Source organism: Pinus tabuliformis, chromosome 2_2 (genome assembly GCF_031772625.1).
Source record: "Pinus tabuliformis cultivar Carrire ecotype Pingquan chromosome 2_2, CPIR1, whole genome shotgun sequence".
In the NCBI taxonomy this organism is placed as follows: domain Eukaryota; kingdom Viridiplantae; phylum Streptophyta; class Pinopsida; order Pinales; family Pinaceae; genus Pinus; species Pinus tabuliformis.
In genome coordinates this window covers 492,757,931-492,778,542 of record NC_142300.1, presented here as the reverse complement: position 1 = coordinate 492,778,542, position 20,612 = coordinate 492,757,931, and the positions used below count along the sequence as shown (strand labels likewise).

General features: G+C 39.7%; 1 protein-coding gene across 1 annotated transcript in view; it reads left to right on the top strand.

Moving 5' to 3' along the window:
- Window positions 1-20,612, top strand: part of LOC149193526 (replication factor C subunit 2-like) — a 326,348-nt gene that overhangs the window by 102,907 nt on the left and 202,829 nt on the right. The window contains exon 10 of the mRNA XM_089407345.1: window positions 14,236-14,295. Coding sequence (XP_089263471.1) covers window positions 14,236-14,295 — 60 coding nt within the window. The remainder of the gene's footprint in view (window positions 1-14,235; window positions 14,296-20,612) is intronic.

Here is a 20,612-nt window from a genome sequence, read left to right as displayed (position 1 = left end):
TAGAATCATTGAATTCAAACCTCAAAGAAAATTTGTCCTTTGATCCTCTTTTCCTCCCTAATTAGGTCAAGCCCCTCATTGGGTGATCAACTCCATACCCTTGACCTAATTCTAGGTCCACTTGGTCCCGTGTGGTCCCACAACCTATTGACACCAATTCCACAAAGATCACACAAAGACCAATTCTCCATAAGGATTTCCAGGCCTAGGAATCATCTTTGCTAGATATATTCCCAAACCCTAGCCTCGAGAATCCTCTTAGCCCTTCCTAGAGAGCATATTACCTTGCTTCTCGAGCAAGAAAGCCATGTAATTAAGTCTCTCTTGTGAATAGGCCTTAGAAATCAGTGCTTTCCCTCTCATTGTTCTATTCATGTAGTGATTCCCCTTTATACTGGGTCTCCTCCCATCGGTGAAGGTCCATAAAGAGCAGGGAACTTTAGTTGAGGTGACAGTGGGCTATTGCTCCGTTGTTGCCCTTTCCATAGTAGTTGCTCTGTAGGATCCCTTCTTAGGACCCCTGCTAGTTTGAATGGTAACAAACTGCATTTTGTGCATGAAGGAAGGTTGTAGGTTTTTTTTGTCTCTTGTCAAGTATGCCATCTCCCCAACTATGTCTTGGAGGTAAGTTGAAAGGACCAACTCATCAGGAGGTTTCAACCTTTCACGGATTAAGGCCAATAGGGTATTAAAATCGTTGGTTGAACTCCCTAATGGTTTCATTATCATCTTTCTGGATTAGGAGGAAATTTTTGTATAGTTCAACAATGGTTCTTTCATTTATGCACCTAAAGGAAAATGCTTTGACAAAATCATTCTTAGAGCTAATGGATCTGTCTGGAATGTTCATGAACCAACTTTGAGCATAGTCTCTTAATGACAGGGAAAACAAAGTCATGACTAGATCCTCTTGATCTTCTTTGATTTGGTTAGTAGAGCAAGCTATTTTGAATTCATGGATATGCTGCCTAGTGTCTTTAGCTTTCTCACTATAGAACAAGGTTATCCACTTATAATTTGCGGGCAAAGGGTGAGATGCCCCCAAGATATTTTCATAATTCAACGGGCTCATAGAATATTGAATCCAAGGTTTAATCCTTTTCGTCATACTTACTTGATCCATAAAAGGTGTACCATGAGATTCATTGTATCTTGGGTGATATGTGTGAAATATCCGTAATTGTAGTTACTAGAAATTGTTCTTCTATCTTCTGTAGGTTATTTGTCTTCAAAAATTAATTTTGGCAAATAACGAATAAAATCTCTGTTTCCATTTTCACCAATAATAACAGGAATTGAGAAAAAAACACCACATAAAATTGAACACCAATATTTTTGGACAAATCGTCCTTGGAAAGACCTTGACAGGAAAACCAGTGCAATAGACAAGGATTTTATTATTCTTCTTTAATAAATATGTAATTGATAAATAATACAACTGCTTGGCGTTAACTGGCAAAAGCTTTGTAATCAATTTTCTCTGGCTACCAGCACATAAAAATACCTAGAAGGAACTCAGGTTCCCTCTGCAAGATAACTCGACCCTCCTGAGATAATTCGGCCTCCCTCTGCAACTGTGTACAACCTTACACGTGCGGCCTTGACGGAAGAAATTTGGCTTAACGACCTTTGGCAAACTCGGTCTCCTTAGGCATCAAAACTTGGCTTGACCTCTCAGTCGTCCTTGGAAGAAACCAGGTTCATAAATTGCCTCTTTCTCCCACACGCTCAAATGCAAAACTCGACCTCTAGAAACCCTTATGCACTAGAAAAAAATGTTGGCCTCCTGCAGACAAATTGATTTGGCAATTTTCTCCCTTTGTATCTCAGAAATTGGAAGAAGCTGATGAAGAAATTCTCTTCGAAAATCTTCTACTCAATTGCTGTTGATTCCTTGCTGCTTGGTGTTAAAGATTGGCAATTGAGGGAGTAATTCCCTCCTTGGAGAAGGCCAACAAGCCCTAAGGAGACCCGTCTTCCACTTGGGAAAAATCAAAATTGCACATGGAAAAATATTATTATTTTTGCCTAGAAGGGTCTTATAAACATGATGTTGACTCTATTGACTCTTGACAATAAATCCTAATACCTAACAAACCCTAGAAGCACCAAGAACATGCTTTTACCTAGAAGACTATCAATAATGAGTATGAAACCCATGCTTTAATAATATTAAATTTCTTTCTTCTTTTCTTGTTTGTTACATATGATACATATTGAAATGAGTACAACAATTATGAAGACCGAAACTAGTTACATTTCTCAACTCTCCCTCTTAACTAGGGAGGTATTCATAATTTTATAACTACTACAACATCATATCTCGAACTGAAGAGTTCTCAGAAGAGTCAGATTGATAAGCCATACTATAAGAATCATCATCATGACCAACATTGTCCTTGAGGCCTAACTAGACAAGCTCTACCTTAATCAAGAGCATTATGTTGGGATGTGTTACGTGTGATACCACACTGTGTCTACAAGGTACATACCCCATCCGTATGTCTACAAGGTATGTCCTTTTAGGACAATTCTTATCTTGGATCTCCAATCCTTGGTCCTCAAAGAATATCGATCCTCTTCGACCACTCTTCTCTTGGATACTTGTCACATCCTCAAAGAGTGTCGGTCCCTTTCCTTTCTTGGATGCTATATCCTCAAGGAAACCACAGATGCTTATCCAATCCCACCATTCTCTCTTCAAGACCTTCACTTAGACTTACGGTTGTTAGTCCTAGTAAAGTGCATGACACATGAAGATGAGAGTGCACATGTGATGACCAACATCACTCCCTCTCGAAAGGACATCCCTATTCTCCTTTATTCTTGAGAATAAAACCTTACTCTTATACAAGGAGACTCGTTTATTCCTTCTCAAAATCAGAGGAGATCTAGACTTCCTTTTTATTTGGGTAGTCATCATCACAAGCCTTACAACTTGTCTTTGTAATGGTATCAACTACCAATTTTTCATAGCTGCCCGACTCCTTCTTTCCTTTGCATCATTGAGCTTTCTTTATTTCAGGGTATCATAGAGCCATGTTCTCTTTTCAATCTTGTGATGGGTTCTAGGCCAATCTTCTTGCTCATCACTTTCTTCTTTGACATGAAGGCATTACATTGGACCTTTCCAAACTTCAAGCTGATGATAGCTTCTTCTCAAAAGTATCTTTTTTTGACCTTCAAGTTATCTTCTTGGACAACTACCTTTCAATCCCAAGATGGAAACATCTTAACTTCACAGTTGCCAGGTACCATATATCGAACTTCCCTCAATATCTTTCATCCACACAATTGAACTTGCCTCAATCGCCATCATATATTCCTGCAACATCTTTTAGGTAGCAAAATAATATGTTAACCAAATAACCAATAATAATGAAAAATCAGACTTATCTCATCATGATGACCTTCTCGTTCCATCAACATCCTTATTGACTATCTCCATTGATTCTTTATTCATGCATTAGAGTGCCCCAGGATCAAACTTGATTAACAAGTTACAACCTTTCTTTTAGAGATTATACATGGATGTTTAATTATCATCTTACATATTCTAGAGAAAGTCTTTTATACATCCTTAAGTAAGTCAAATCCTATCTTCTCAAGCATCATATATCCATATACTTGAGCATATTCTATGACCAACTTTCTTTCCACAAGATTCTACACATGATTCTTCTCCAAAGTTTTATATCTAGCATGCATTCCTATGGTTTCATCCGACCATCTAGATATCCATATATCTCACAAAGAGCCTGCGTCCTTACCCATTGCATTCCTTCATCCCTTTACCAACATTGACTCCACATTACATGGAATGCGTACTAACCTTGTCATAGTGCTTTTCCCAAGAACCTTCCATAATGATGGTTCTTCCAGGGTCACGATGATCCACCTAAGCAAGATGACTACCTTTAACATAATGTTAGATATTACATGGATGACCATTATGTAAAAATGGTCTATCTATCCATCTATCTAGATGATCTCTACAAAGCAACTTAATCATGTAAATTATGCACATGCATATTATCATATGCTTCTTTCTATGATGCTATGCAAAACATGCTATTCTAAAAGAAAGATTAATTTTCTCAGAGAACATAGGAGTTAGTGAACCTTCTTTAGTAGTAAAGATCCTTCACTTCTTCCTACTTTGCCTTGCTCTCAGGTTCTCCCATGGCTTCATTCGCATGAGCTTCACTCCTTTCCTTTCTCTTATAGTTCTACTAGTTTGGACAATCCCTTTTAAAGTCTCCAAATTCATTGCATCCAAAACATTGCACTTTGGACATGTCTCTCTTCTTGGACTTACCAAACTTTCCTTTCTTCAGCTTCTTGACTCGGGCTAGAAAGGCTTGAGATTGCTCATCAGATCCAATATCATCCTTGACCTTGATCCTTGATTCTTACAATATGCATTGTGCCCACAACTCATCAAAGGGAGTTGAATCCTTCTTGGAGTAGATACTTGTTGCAAAGCTGCTCCATTCTGGTGGCAATGCATTCAATACACAAATGGTTACTTCTAAATCAGTGATGGGTTCCCCAAGTCCTTGCAGATGGTCTCTTAGCTGAGAGACTCTCACGAGAAAGGATGCCACATCTTCATCCTTCAACTTCTTCATTTTGTACAACTCGTTCCTTAATGACATCTTTTGTCATGTTGTACTTACTGAATACAAATTCACTAGCTTGTCATACATGGCCTTGGAAGTCTTCAAATTTGCAACAAATGGAACAAGAGAATCCTTAATTGATTCTACTATGATCCTTTGAGCTCTTACTCACCCTTGTATTTTGTGGTTCTTTTGTCCTTCCTTTTTCAGGTTCAGTAATCTCCCCAGTAACATGTTATATTACTTCTTGTTTTGTGAGTACCAAGTCAATTCCTTTTCTTCCATGCTAGATAGTTTGATGCCCCAATGAGCTTGTTGCTCTCTTTGTAGAAAGAACCCATATGACTTGAAGATTCAGGCATGATGTAATAATATGTTACTTGATGACCAAGATTTTCCTTGATGATGTCTCCAACCTTCTTGATTCTTTCAAGACCTTTGGAGAGTTCTCGATGATGTCCTTGAAAGACGTTTCTTAGGATTCCTCCACCAATAGCTTCCAAGATTGACGCCTTGTAAATAGACTCCTTTTTTGTGAGACCAACACTCTCCTTTTTAGTTTTTGGTAGCATCGGATGTGCTCTAGCCATGAAAATTGGTGGAGAGGCTAAGGCACATGAATTCTAAAGAACCGAGAAATCGTTTGGTGAAATTCCACCCGAATTGTATTTTATTAAAATAATTAATATTTTTAATGGGGTTCCTAAGTATAAACTCAGGAAAATTAAAGTATTAATGGGTTTAATCAAAATATGGGTGAAAATGTTCTAAAAAGCAGATCAAGTCAAGTTTTTAATCTTAGCTGTTGATTAGAGACTTAGTCTCGGCTGTTGAAGTCTCAACGAGAAAAGTATAAGGAGGCTTGGGGTTCATTTAGAAAAACACACCGAGAGAATGAATTGATCTAGAGTTCGAAATTTATGGGGCTAGGACGCTGAGAAATTCGAACTAAGCGATCATTTCGCAGTAGAGGGGCAGGCAGTGTTCCACGGGGACTCGCCCCCCCCTAGGGGTCTAGTTTCCTCGCTCCCCCGCGCTCCGGGGACTTGGGGACGAGTAGGGGATGTTTCCCCACGCTCCCAAAATGGAGGAAACTCAGGGGGACGTGCCAGGGAAACGTTTCCCTTCCATGAGGGGACGTTTCCCCACGCTCCCAAAAAAATGGCCTTGCTTATAGTTTATGATTTAATAGACCTAAAGTGGTACAAAGCTACTCATGTTCTGTATGGGGATAACGTCTTGTGCTATCTTTTGGTTTCAACAAGCGCTATTTTAGAGGGTCAGTATCATGGCAATTTGCTGGACCATATAGCACATACATGAATTTTCCCTTTTAAAACTTCTCCTTTTTTTCTCAAGTGATGGCTCGATTACAGTGGGGAGATAACTGGAGTGACAAGAAAAGAATATGAGACATTCAATTTGTTTTTAATTTGCATGACATTTGACATACAAACTATGGAAGCAACACCTATGTCATGTGGGAAATAATTGGGTGGACTATAGACTAACATGCGTTTACTGCAAGCATGACAAAATACTATGGGCAACAAGAAATCTCAGGAACTGTCGTTATATATGAATTTATACAGTTACAAAATTTACACAGAGCACAGTTGCTCAGCTTGAATTCTCAGGTCTGAAAATTATTTTCACCCTTGAAATACACTGCTAGTTTGAAGTTTGAACTGCATGGCATTGCTCTAATAAGGTAGACAAATTATCCATGGCATCGTTGGTCACCCAAGTTGGTTCGCAGATGGTCATCCTGCAGTCAATGTCATTTGATAGTAAACTGTCAGAAACTCTTTCATGTGATCTTCTCATCTCTCCTGGAACTAAAACTCTTCTTTCAGCATATGGTGTACTGTCTATATTATATATAATATAACAAACTTTCTAGCTGTTGGATCCAATACCACTGGACAACCCATTGTAGTTGCCCCTTCTACTGCCAATGTAGTGTTCCTGATCTGTTCATTTATCTTTCACAGAATTCAGTGGCTACCTTATCAAGCTGAAGCTCTCCCTCTGTCTGACCAAAATCTAAATTTGAATTTGACCAAGCTGAATTAGAATTTTAAATTTATTATTTTTTATGATATTATAAATTTGGATAATGTCAAATGATATTCATATCAATGATCATGCTTTGCACCTTTTCAATTCAAACCAAATTGTCATAGTGGAATCAATTAATAAATTATATTTTATATTTATAAATTTTTAAGACCCTGACGCTCCCCCACGTTTCCTAAAAAATGGTAGGGAGCTTTTGCATAGGCCGCTTCCGCGCCCCCTCGCTCCCTCGCCCCCTCGTCCCGGAACCTTGGTGGAACATTGGGGGCAGGGATAGTTCAGGAATATTGGGCAGAGAGGCGGAGGGCCATTAGTGGAGGCAACACAACACTTGGAGGGACTGATGTTGGGCCAATTTGGGCCCACACAAGCTTGAAATTGAACCAGGGAGTGCCGACGCAGAGGAGAAGTTGCCTTCATGCAGAAATCCAGAACTGCCGGAACAGCTGGGAGAGGTTGGTGCAGAAGCTCTAGGAGGCAGAAGAAACAGTGCAGAGCTGACGCACGACCAACGCAGAGATAGCTGGGGTTAGCCAATTCTGTTGCCGGATCAGCCGGAAACTGCCTAGTAAAGTGAGGTAATCTCACTCAGTTTTCCGCCATTATATTTTTCTCTTTAACTGGATTGCCGAGAGGGCATCCAACATTGCATTCAGAACTAATGCTTAATAATATAAAACCCTTAGAGCTGCTGCACCGTTTTTCTCGCATTTGGTTTTTCCGGGGACTTTTTTGTCCAAAAATAACAGCGTCCTCTGTATCTTGTTTATTGCTCAGTTTCTTGTTTCATGTAATCGTATTAAATTGGTGTAGGCTGTAGAAGTAATTTACTTAAATATTTTTTAGAAAATAACTTGATAATGTATATTAAAATCATGTAGGAGAAGTAAATTCAGTTTTGCTGCAGTAGGGGTTCCTTGAGTGTAGGAATTTTCACATGGTATCAGAGCATTGATTTTGAAACAGGAAGAGCAGATCCAATGTTGAGCAGAGAGGCCAAAGGCTACATTTGGCAACAATTTGAATCCCTTTGAAGGGATTGCGCAATCCTTGCTGGGAAAGTAGAGATTTCGAGGAAATCTCTCTCTAAGAGAATCGATAGAGAGGTACGATTTCCGGTTCGTGAGCTTGCAGAGGCAAAGGGAGTGACGCAGAGCCTCAGCGTAGTGCTTGAAGGCGTAGTTTCTGCTAGGGCAGAAATCCGTCGAAAAAGAGCGAAGACACATAAAAGGGGAATTTTCTCCTTAGATGACCTTTCTCGCAAAAAGTCTGTATTTTTCACTTGCCGGGCAACATACCAGTGCTGTGTAGTGACTAGAGGGGTCAATTCGACAGTTTGGGTGGGATGGCATCACATGGGCTCAAAAATCAGGATAGGTTGGAAGGAGCTTCCAACTATGTCATATGGAAGACCAGAATCTTAGTTGTTCTAGAGGACAACGATCCCGAAGCTTACGTCAAGAGTGTTGTGGCTGTTCCCACAAACAATGATTAGAAGAAGTACAATCCCGAGTAGGCAAAGGCGAAGTGGTACATACACGATGGAGTTCGAGATCATGTGGTATCACATTTGCAAGGCAAAGAGACAACCTGAGAAACGTGGGAAGCTTTGTCTTCACTGTATGAAGGTTCTTCCGAACAACAGAAGATGTACTTAGAACATAAGTTGCAGCGAACATTGATGCAGAAGGGAGAAGGGGTTAACTCCTATCTTCAATGTCTTCAGGACACTAGAGACCAATTTGCTGTAGTGGGGTCCACCCCTCAGTCTACTGCGATGGTAAGGACAACCCTAATGGAGTCTCAGATGAATGGCAAACCTTCGTCCAAAGTATATTGGGCAGCGAAAGATTACCTTCATGGGAGGAGATGTGGGCAGCCCTTCAACAGGAAGAATTAAGGAGGGATTTGGTTAAGGTCAACATTAATGGAAGTAGTGGGAGTGACACGAAGACCAAGGAGGAGGAGGAGAATGCAGCTCTGGCATCGGACAACAAAAGTAGAAGTGGAAGAAGGACATTTCGAAGGTGAAATGTTTCAAATGTGACGAGATGGGCCACTTTGCATCCCAGTGTCCTTTGAAGCAAAAGGATAAGAATGAGAAACATGATCCTATGGCTGCTCCAACAAAAATTGACGAAGATGAGTTTGCCATGAGTGTCGAAGCATCTCTAGGAGGGAAATGGGGCGATATAGAACTGTAGTCGGGAGGACTACATGTGGGCAGGATTCTTGAGGAACCCACCTCTTGGATCAATTCCTTGCTATAGGAGCCCAAGACTCAGTAGTAACGAGATGGACTTAGTGTCAGATGATGCTGTGGGTTGGTTGGAGAGACAAATGTATTAGCCTGAGACTAGAGACTGATCAACTCAAAGCAAGGTTGGCAGCAGTGCAAAAGTCAGGAGCAACGCAGAAGATTCAGAGGGCCAGAGACTAGTAGCAGTTAGATTCCAACATTCACATGCTATTATGCTAAACACAATTAGTTTAGAAATTTGGGATGCTTTTCCGTTGCTGAGCAACAACAATTGGAAAATGATGCAGTGTAGAGCTAGCAGCAGATGCAAAGGGAGCTATAGTACAGATGCAACAGTGGCAGTGTCATAGGCAACAATATAGTAGCAGCAGTAACACAGTGTTGGTGGCAATAATAGTGCGGAAAGGAGATGCTTTAGAGACGGAGAAACATGCAGTTGGACATTTTCGCTAGAGCACATTCCTCGCTAAGAGAGAGTGTTAGTTTTTGGTAGCATCAGATGTGCTCTAGCCATGAAAATTGGTGGAGAGGCCAAGACACATGAATTCTAAAGAACCCAGAAACTTTTTTGGTGAAATTCCACCTGGATTGTATTTTATTAAAATAATTAATATTTTTAATGGGGTTCTTAAGTCTAAACTTAGGAAAATTAAAGTATTAATGGGTATTAATCAAAATATGGGTGAGAATGTTCTAGAAAGCGGATCAAGTCAAGTTTTTAATCTTAGCCATTGATTAGAGACTTAATCTCGGTCGTTGAAGTCTCAACGAGAAAAGTATAAGGAGGCTTGGGGTTCATTTAGAAAAACACACTGAGAGAATGAATTGATCTAGAGTTCGAAATTTCTGGGGTTAGGAAGCTGAGAAATTCGAACTAAGTGATCATTCTATAGTAGAGGGGCAGGGATAGTTCGGGAATACTGGGTAGAGAGGCGGAGAGCAACTAGTGGAGGCAGCACAACACATGGAGGAACTGACATTGGGCCAGTTTGGGCCCACGCAAGCTTGACGCTGAACTAGGGAGAGCCAACACAGAGGAGAAGCTGCCTTCACGTAGAAATCCAGAACTATTGGGGAGCTGCTGGAACAGCCAGGAGAGGTTTATGCAGAAGCTTGAAGAGGCAGAAGAAAAAACGCAGAGTTGACGCAAAGGTTGTAAGGCTCACGCAGGGCCTACGTAGGGCCAACGTAGAGATAGCCAGGGTTAGCCAATTCTGCTGCCGGATCAACCAGAAACTGCTGGGTAAAGTGAGGTAATCTTACTCAGTTTTCCACCATTATATTTCTCTGTAACTGGATTGTAGGGAGGGCATCCAGCTTTGTATTCAGAACTATTGCTTAATAATATAAAACCCTCAGTGCTGTTGCACTGATTTTCCCGCATTGGGTTTTTTCGGGGACTATTTTGTCCAAGAATAACGTTGTCCTTTATATCTTGTTCTTTGCTCAGTTTCTTGTTTCATGTAATCAAATTAAATTGGTGTAGGCTGCAAAAGTAATTTACTTCAGTATATTTCAGAAAATAACTTGATAATGTATATTAAAATCAATTAGGAGAAGTAAATTTAGTGTTGTTGTAGTAGGGGTTCCTTGAGTGTAGGATTTTTCACACTCCTCGCGAGATTGATGTAGTCTTGATCTTCTTCAATGTAGAAACCTTAGATTAGAAGGTCCTCTACAAATGAGTCTTTAACTAGATCCCTTCAAGAGTCAATTTTTCTTGTAGTCTTCTTCTTTCAAGCTTTGAGAGCTTCCTATCTTTTGATCAACAATTCTTTCTAGTGTCCTTCCAGCTGCCTTCATTGTTCACCTTAGCTCTGATACCATGTTATAAAATGTAAAGTGGCGACTTATTAAACTTATTTTGTTTTAACCTTTGATAATTGCTTGTGAATCTTAGTTATCTTCTTTATGTTCCTTTAGTTAGATCTTTTCATCAAACAATATCAAGAAACAACAACAAGAAAAGAGGACACACATGTAGGTTCCTAACCAGGGCAAAACCCCTCCAAGGGGAAAACCCGAATACTCTTGTTTTCTTAGAATCTGCTTCAAATGAGATACAAAGACCCAATCCCTAGACCAAGTCCTTCTTCAAGTACCAAGTCTTCCCTTCCTCAAGTCCTTGAATCTGCACCAAATTGCTCCACACTGCAACTTACCTGCCAGCTACAATATTGCTACTCGACCTGCAACTTCGACCTTACAATGTCGACCTTTAAGATCCTAAAGAAACCCTAACTCGGCCTCCTTTTGGGATCTTCCGAGAGCAAGACAACTGTTCCTAATGTTTGCGACGTATAGACAAAGTTTCCTTCCTTCCAGCTACAAGATGATGCACTTCGTCCTACTACAACTCGACCTTGCAACTTTGGCTTCTTCATGCAGCCCATAAACCCTATATTTTCGCATGTGTGAGAGAGATATAGCCCAAAAAATAAGAAAACTCGTCCTTCTTCCTTGCCCTTGACCTTTGCTCTCCTTTTCCAATTTCCCAACTACAAATCAAACTCTTTCTCGAGATATCAAACTTGTGAGTGAGAGTCTCCAAATGAAGTCGAATTGCTCTTTATATAGCCTTCTCAAGGGGTTGAATTCCCTCCTTTAGGCCGAATTGACAAGCCTAGGGCCGACTTGTACTCTTAGAGATTCCAGGACTTTCTAGACTAAAAAATAATTCTTTTTACAATTACAAATTGCTTGTAAGGGTGTTATAAACATGATGTTGACTCTCCTAACTCATGACAATAAATCCGAAGACCTAACAAACCCTAGAAGCACCAAGAACATGCTTTTACCTAGAAGACCATCAATAATGAGCATGAAACCCATGCTTTAGTAATAATAATTTTCTTTCCTCTTTTCAATAATAAGCTTGGTTTGGCAGACATCTCCTCCCTAATTGAGAGGGAGTGATGTTGGATAGTTTTTATCTTTATGAGTCATGTACTAGACTAGGACTAACAACTGTAAGTCTTAGTGAAGGCCATAAAGAAAGAATGGAGTCTGGAGGATTGGATAAGCATCTAAGATTGGAGATTCTTATGGATTGTAGAATCCAGGAAAAGAAGTTGTAGACCGATACTCTTTGAGGATGAGGTAGGGCATCCAAGATAAGAGTAGTCGAAGAGTATTGGTATTCTTTGAGGATTCAGGATTGGAAATCCAAAATAAGAATAGTCCTAAAAGGACATATCCCGTGAACATTTGGATGGGGTATGTGCCTTAGAGGTAGTGTGGCAGCTCACGTAAAGCCTCCCAACATGATGTCTAGTTAAGGCCTTCAATGACAATGTTGGTTATGGTATATATGCTTGACAAAAATGGCTTATCAGTCCGACTCTTCTTACGAGAATGCTTCAAGATTGAGATTCCTTGTGCTTCATGATGGGACTATGGATACCTCCCTAGTTAAGAGGAAGCGTTGTAAATTGTAACTAGGTTCGGTCTTCATATTGACATTTTGTAAACATGACATTGTATATTTTGTATAAAGAAAGAAAAAGAAAGAAAAATAATTTATTTTATTTAAAGCATGGGTTTCATGCTCAAGTTTAGGTCAAAAACATATTCTTCGTGCTTCTAGTTTTTTCTAGGACAAAGAAGAATTTATGTCATGTATTATAGTCCCAGTTGGACTTATTGTAACAAAGGAAAATACTTAATTTTGTCAAGAAAAAGCCATTTATTCCTTAAAGACCAAGTCGGCCCCAGTCAGGGACAAGTCGGCCTAAAGGAGGTCTATTTGACCCCTCAAGAAGGCTATAAATAAGAGGGACTTCGACTGATTTGGCATACACTCTCAAGCAAGTTTGATTTGCAATTGCGAAGGAGAAGAAATAGTTGGAAAGACGAAGGAAAGAAGAAGAAACCGAAGTTTCTTGGGCCTCTCTCTTTTTCCGGCCACACGTGTGAAGCTGCTAGGGTTTCTGTGTAGCTGGCTGTTGCAGTAGGCCGAAATCGCAGGGCCGAAAATTTGAGGCGAAGTTGCAGGGCCGAAATCGTAGAGCGAAGCTGCAGAAGGTCAAAGTCTTGAAGTTGCCTTGGAGAAGATCTTGCTAGGAGGCTGACTTGGTGCTCAGGAGGATTTTGGGCTTTGGTCTTTGAGTCTTGGAAGTTTCATTATAAGGAGATTCTATAAGAAGAGAAGTTTTGTTTCTAGGTTTTCCCCTTGGAGGGCTTTGCCCTGGCTTGGAGCCTATATCTTGTGTACTTTGTCTCTTTGTGATCTTCATTGTTTTGGTAATTGCTTGATGAACAAGAACTAAAGAAATAATAAAAGGCCAACTAACATCACAAGTAAGTATCAAGTTAAGGAAAATCATCTATAATCTATAAGTCTACTGATTTCCCAACAGAGCTATCTAAAGGCAAGCTTCCCATTAGTCAAAGTCCATAAAAAGCAGGAGTTAGTGACAGTGGTGATAGTGGGCCACACCTCATTGTTGTCCCTTAGTCTAGTTTTTGCCTTGTGGGTTACCCCTTTACAAGGTTTGCTAGATTTTGAGGCAACAATCTCTACATTGGGAAAAAGTTGCCTAAAATTTTCTGGCAACAACTGAAGTTTTCTTCCATTTTTCATGCTTGGAGAACTTTTTTTTTGATGACATCTAATATTGTTTGGTGGGTTTCCTTTTGGAATGGAAGAGAGGCTGATCAATAAATAGAATTTCGTTTTGGATTCTTGGATAAAAACATGCTAACTTAGACCATTGTAGAATATGTAATTAGGTGAAAGCAACTGTCATTGGAAGATGTTTCCTGGGAAAGGAAAATATATGGACTCAATATTCGTAGCCTGGCTAGTTGATGCTTAATATTTTGAGCAGTTTTGGCATTTAAATAATGATAGATTTTGGACACTGGTGTTTGCCAAATTAACTAGAAGAAATGAAAATAAGTTATCAGATAAACCTGTAACTTAGAATTGCTAGAAATGGACTTGGTTTTGCAAACTCCCCGATCTGCTGAATTTCCAATTATAAACATCTTGTGTTTTGTAACATTTGATGATTTTGAGATTTTTCTGCTGCCATTTCTTTACTCTCAATTAGAGCAGCTATGCGTTTTTCAATTTTCAAAGTCATGCCTTTACATAATGTTTCTGAAGCTTAGACCTTAACTTGGAAGCTTTAATTTGATATTCTGCTTTTTTGCATAGTAGTTTGAGATTTCCATCTTATGTAGGGTGTTGATGAAAACGTTATAAATTCCTAAATTTCACTTATTTTACAGTAGATATCTAATTCACTATATATGTTCAAAATTTTGCAGAGTGCTGCTCGCTTGTATGGATCATCCATTTCCAGCACCAACCTCATTAGTGTTTCAGGGGTAATTACTGTTTTTATTTCCACTCTATTTTTCATGCATGCTATAGAGAATATGCCCTGGTAAAATATGAGAGAAATTTTTCTCTAGGGAATGTGTATTGTTCTTGTTTTGTATACTTGGATTTTTGTTTCTTAACGTGAACTCTACTTATACCATGCCAAATGATGTCACCCACAAGGTTTTGTTTCAGCTTTGATACTTTTTTTTAAGTGTGTCCTCATTGGTTGAGTGTTTAAGTGAGAGAGCCCCTTTTATGCCATGCTATAATAGATCCTTCTGCAAGTAAGGAAGCTCCTTTACAGTGGTGACGTCATGTTCTCAATCGCTTCATAAGTTAATGCATGTCTTGGTAAAAGGGGTGGCTTCTTATGACATTTATCCACTTCATCATATTTATCTTAAAGGTGTGCTCCAAAAGTGGTTGGAGTAAAGGAAAAGCGAGTGGATCCATAGTAAAATAATTTAACTTCTTAATTTTGCCTTTTTCACCTTGGTTAAGTGTAAATGGGGTGCCCCCTTTAGAACATGCTTCCTTCCATAGTTAACTTCTAAAGGGGGTTGGTCCCTTTTGGACTTGCTTATTCATATGTATCGAAAGACTTTGCTTCTAGTAGTCATCATAGGCTAAAATTATTTGGGAGTGTTAGGTTGAACAAAGTAAGCACTGTTGATTTTTTGTAGCATCAGGAGGTATTCCAACGTGCCAAGGATCCTTCCAAATCAGAATAATAAATTATAACTATTAAAAGAAAATTCAATTTTTATATTGGTATATGTAGGCTCTATTGTCACACAATCTAGTAGGGGTGCTAGGATGGGTGTCTTCTAATGATGTGTATCGTCCTCCATTGTAACCGATCTCCTTGCCAATTCATTGATCATCTAGGGTGGCTTTACAACTACCGAAACTGACTGCCACCAACTAAGGTGTATATCTCAATGATGAAACTAGGAAACAACGAGGGTTTCTCCCTCACTCATAAAGCTGCTTGAGCTCCTTAACAATTCACAAAATAATTTCTTCACATGTCTCCCTTTGAGTTTGCTTCTCCTTTTAATAATATTTTCCTCTGCCAAAAATCTTGGGTGGTAAAAAAAACTATGGGTTACTTTTTTTTTCTTAAACTGACTTTTACAACTTTTATTTAATTATTATTTATTTTAGTTAGGTGACCCCTATTTCCTATCAGTAGCCCATAGGATCCAGTTAGGCTATGAAACTTTTCATGCTTCTATGCATTTGAAAGGGACATCACCAATTGGCATTGTTTCACAGGATAACTCCATTTGTTTTGGTGTACTATTTGATAGAACAATATGTTTTTACTATTTATTTATGTAGTTAATGCACATTCAAGCTAATTACGTTGTCTCTCCTTCTGCTTGGTTTTTTGACTTCAAGCGTGACTAGTTTCACTTGTCAATTATGAATTATAACCTATTTTGTAATATATATTCTGAAGAGATTGTTGAGAAATCTAGGGAACCTAGATTAGGTTATTTCTCTTACTTTGGTCACAGCTTGTGATGTATTTTTACTCTACTTAATTAGCTTCTTCTTTGTCTTGATTATATTTAGTGTTCTTATCATCAAACAACTACCAAATCATAAAGAATAATGAGACAAGAGGAATATACGCAATCTGCCTCCTATCCAGGGACTTGTCCAAGCTCCTTCTTAACCAGAGTTGTTTCCAACAACAACAATTATTTGTTCTTTGGTGGAGATCATGGTACCATCAACTGCTTGAAGGGATCCTCCTTTCGATGTCATGAACTACATCTTCTTCATCATGGGGCCTTCATCTTTCGTAGGGCATCGACCATCCATCACTTTTCTTCATGAACCATATCAGTCATGTCATCCTTCTTTTCATCGGAAAGTGATCTTCTGGTCCACATCTGGCTTATCTTCATTCAATTACCTCTACCAAGTCATTTGACTTTTAGGATCTTCTATCCATTCTTATAGTTGTAGGTGTGTTAAAATTGGCAACTAGGGCCAAACTCCATGTGGGTCATCTTATTAATGGAAGCTGATATTTTTCTTGGATCCCTCTCATCGAGAGGTGTAGGATTGATCTAAAGATCATCCGATTCCGATAAGTATTCATGGAGATATGAATTTATTTGTGTTATGGGACAATTCGTCAAGGTCGGCCAGCGACCAAATAAACCCCACTTGTGCTCAACGTTTTAGTATAAATAGAGGTGGCCTTCAAGTCATTTTCAACACACTTGGGATCTCTTCCTCTCTACTTGTCTTTGGGTTTTAGTAGGAGGAGAGATCCTAAGGGATAATGCTGCCCTAATCTAGAGGGCAGAAGCCGGAACTGCCGAAACTACCGGGAATAGCCGGAATTTGTCGGAACTGCCGGGAATTGCCGGAACTGTCGGGAATAGCTGGAATTGCTGGAACTGCCGGAACAAGCCAGAACTGTCGGGAAAAGCCAGAACTGCCGGGAATAGCCGGAATTGCCGGAACTGTCGGGAATAGCCGGAATTGCCGGAACAACCGAAAGTGCCCGAAATTGCTGGGAACAGCCGGGAATTGCCGGGAACAGCTGGAATTGCCGGAACTGCCGGGAACTACCAGAACTGCCAGAAATGCTGGAGCATTTGTCTCTGAAGGAGAGCTGCATGCAAGGGACAACTAACTAACATTGGGACAGTTGTATGGTACTTAGCAACAAGTACACCAAGCATGCAATGTTACAGCAAGCATGCAAGGGACAACAAACTAATATTGGGACAACAACATGATACTTAGTGCAACAAGCATGTATTGGTACAGCTAGCATGCAAGGGACAACTAGCATGCAACAACAAGCATGCTAAGGACAACAAGCAAGCAAGGTGCAACCAACACATAGGTCAGGATGGCAACATGGTGCAGCAATGGCACATAATGCAGTACAGTGATGGGTACAATCATGATTAATGAAGCATGATGAGATGCAACATAGTGATGATGGGTGCAGCATGGTGCAGCACGGTGAGGTGCAGCATGATGACGAAATGCAACACAATGATAGGTGAAGGAGTCACCTTGGAGAATTAGTTGAAGCAGCATGTCTTCAACTGATCTCATGTATCATCTTCTTAGAGATGATCTATGCTCTTATCTAGATAAGTCAAAGTGTTGACTTCTGTTGTAAATGTACTATCTCTCTCTCTGCTAAACTATTGAAGAACATATAAGAAGAATTGATCAAGGGTTTCCCCACATTGGGGTTTGTCCTTGGCTAGCGCCACATCTTGTGTCCTCTTGTCTTGGCTTGTCTTCTGCGATTTATGTTTATGTTCTATTTGTAGTTTACTTTAATGTTGATGTGATTGCTAATCTGGAAAAGATATTGAGCTAATTGTGAAAATTGAAATAAATTGCTCTAAGCATAGAACATACCTAAAATTAACAAGGTGACATCTACAACTCTCTTTCGGTAGGCCCTGTTACAACCCAACCAAATGGTGTTCAAAAATCAAAATGAACATCAAATCAAAGTTACCTTTTATGATGGCCTTTCATCATGACATCATCTTGCTTGCAACATCAACATCCTGTACATTCATAAACACATCTCCAAGGCATTCAATGTCAAGGGTCTCCTTCCATTACGGACTTTATCAGAGTCTTCATACCTTCTCCATGGAGATGTCCTAGCCAATTCTCTTAGTCATCGGATTTTGATTACTTATCTTATATGATCATAGTTGCATTTTTCACGATCTCTTCTTTCTTTCTTCACACATTGCTCCCCAGGAACTTCCATCCATAGTTCCTTCATCTTTGTCAACTACCTCATATTCCATATGAGGACATATTATGTTGATTTCATCTTGTCAATATGTGAATCATGCCTTCATGCATCTTTCCAAAGGAAGAGATCCCTTTTTCTCGATCATGCTCATGAGGTAGAGCATTTACCCATGCTTTCTGCAACTATATGATGACATGACTTAATCTATATACATGCCTCTTTTCTCCTTTTGGTCATCCAAACTTCCTTTCCTTGCTTGAAAGTTCTTCAATCACGCTGCATTCCTTTGTCATCATACCATCATCCTTCTAAACAATGAATCCTATACAAGGTGGAATTCTCGGCGAGACACTTGCTTCTTCCAAGAGAGGTGAACCTTCTAATGAAGATTTCAATGGAGGATCTTAATTATCCTCATCCTACAAATGCTATTTTCTAATGTTGATGATGTATGATGAATTCATTCTATCTTCTATCATGCTAGATGACTTTCTTCAACCATATAGACTATTGAGGTTACCAAGAGCTTCTCCCTCTTTATGATGTCTGCTACGTCCATGTAGACTTCTACTTCAATTTTATTTCAAGCTTCTATAAAGATGTCATGAGCTCTTGCTTCAATCATATGCTTCTAATATGATGCCATCTCCTAATATGATGCATCCTATCATACTTACAATGCTTTCTACCATGATAGCTATCTTTCACAAAAATTGAAAAGAACTAGGTAAAGGAGATTATCTCAGTCACAATAGAGATCTTTCACTTCCTGTTTCTTTGATTTCTTCTTTTCAAGTTCTTCCATTTCTTCGGTGATATGAGCTTCATTTCATTCTTTTCTTTTGTTGTCCTTTTTGAGCTTCGGACAATCTCTCTTGAAGTGCCCATATTCTTGACAATTATTGTTAAAATTGGAAACTAGGGCAAAACTCCATGTGGGTCATCTTATTAATGGCATTTGATATTTTTCTTGGATCCCTCTCATCGAGAGGTGTATGATTGATCTAAAGATCATCCGATTCCGATAAGTATCCATGGAGATATGAATTTATTTGTGTTATGAGACAATTTGTCAAGGTCAGCTAGCAACCAAATAAACCCACTTGTGCTCAACGTTTTAGTATAAATAGAGGTGGCCTTCAAGTCATTTCACACACTCACTCTTGAGATCTCTCTTCATTTTGTTTTGGGTTTGATGAAGATGAGATCTAGAGGGAGTGCCCTAGGTGATATGCTGCCCTAATAGAAGATGCCCTAGAAGTTGTCATGGACAAGGCTCTACGCTGCCCTGATGGAGAAATCTAATATGCAGCAAGAAGAAGGCTCACGTAGTTAGGGAGGAAGGTTTCATATGAAGCCTTAACATTGGTATGGTAGAAGCCTAATGCTGTCGTCTAAGTAAGGTTCTACGCTGCCCTAAATGTGACCTTCCTACACAGCAAGAATAAGCCTAAATGATGCGCTAACGCTGCCCTAACGTTGCCCTAACAAACTGCTCTAGGACGCATTTTAAAGAGGGTTCTTATGTGCCCTGACTGTTGTAAATGCAAGCCCTAGCCGCTGTCCTGTTGGGAGGACTAGAGCCTTAACCTAGCCGCTGATAATGGAAAGACTTGGCCATAGTTCGAGGAGATCTCTAGCAGTCAAAGAGAGCCACCATACACTGCCTAAAAGGTTCCTCATCCACTGTCTAAACACTCAGCCTAATCCGTAGTTTCAAAGAGGCATCTATCTGCCCTTGCCGCAGTAAAAGGTGAAGGTTACAACCATCGAAATAAAGGTTTCTAGCAACTGTCATTTGTGCTTCAAACCGCAGTCCAAGTAGGGCCAAACATTGCCCTAGTCTCAGCCCTCAAGGAGGTCATCTTGGCCGCAATTGGAGAGGACCCTATCAACCAAATGATGAAGTTTAAGAGGTCCATAACTCTGTAAGGAATGAACCCTTAGACGTTGTAAGGAAAGTCAGATCTATGTCACATTGTTGTAGATGACAACGTGACACATTTGAGATCAGTTCTGGGCATGACTGTGCAGCTATAAGGTTGATCGGTAGACATTGTTCTTCAAGGGTAATAGTTGAGTATTGTATGACAATCTTGCTTGCTGCTGGGCTAGGCCGCAGGCCATAGCCAACAACATATTGTGTTAAGGGTTGCACAAGGATAAGGACTGAAGGTTGATGTGACTGCTTGTGTGGTCAGCATGTTAGACAATATGGTTAGATGCAACAGTTGGATGCAGCATGGTATTAGAGACAGTAGTGAAGTGCAGCATAGTAATAGTTGGGTGTTGCTCGGTGATGGGAGCAACACAGTGATAAGAGCAGCTCAGTGATTGGGTGCAACACAGTGACGGATGCAGCATGATGATGAGGAGCAACATGATGATGAGGTGCAACACAGTGATGGGTGCAGCATGGTGATGGAATCACCTTGGAGAATCAGTTGAAGCAGCATGTCTTCAACTGATCTCATGTAGAGATGATCTATTCTCTTATCTAGAAAGTCGAAGTGTTGACTTCTGTTGTAAATGTACTCTCTCTCTCTCTCTCTCTCT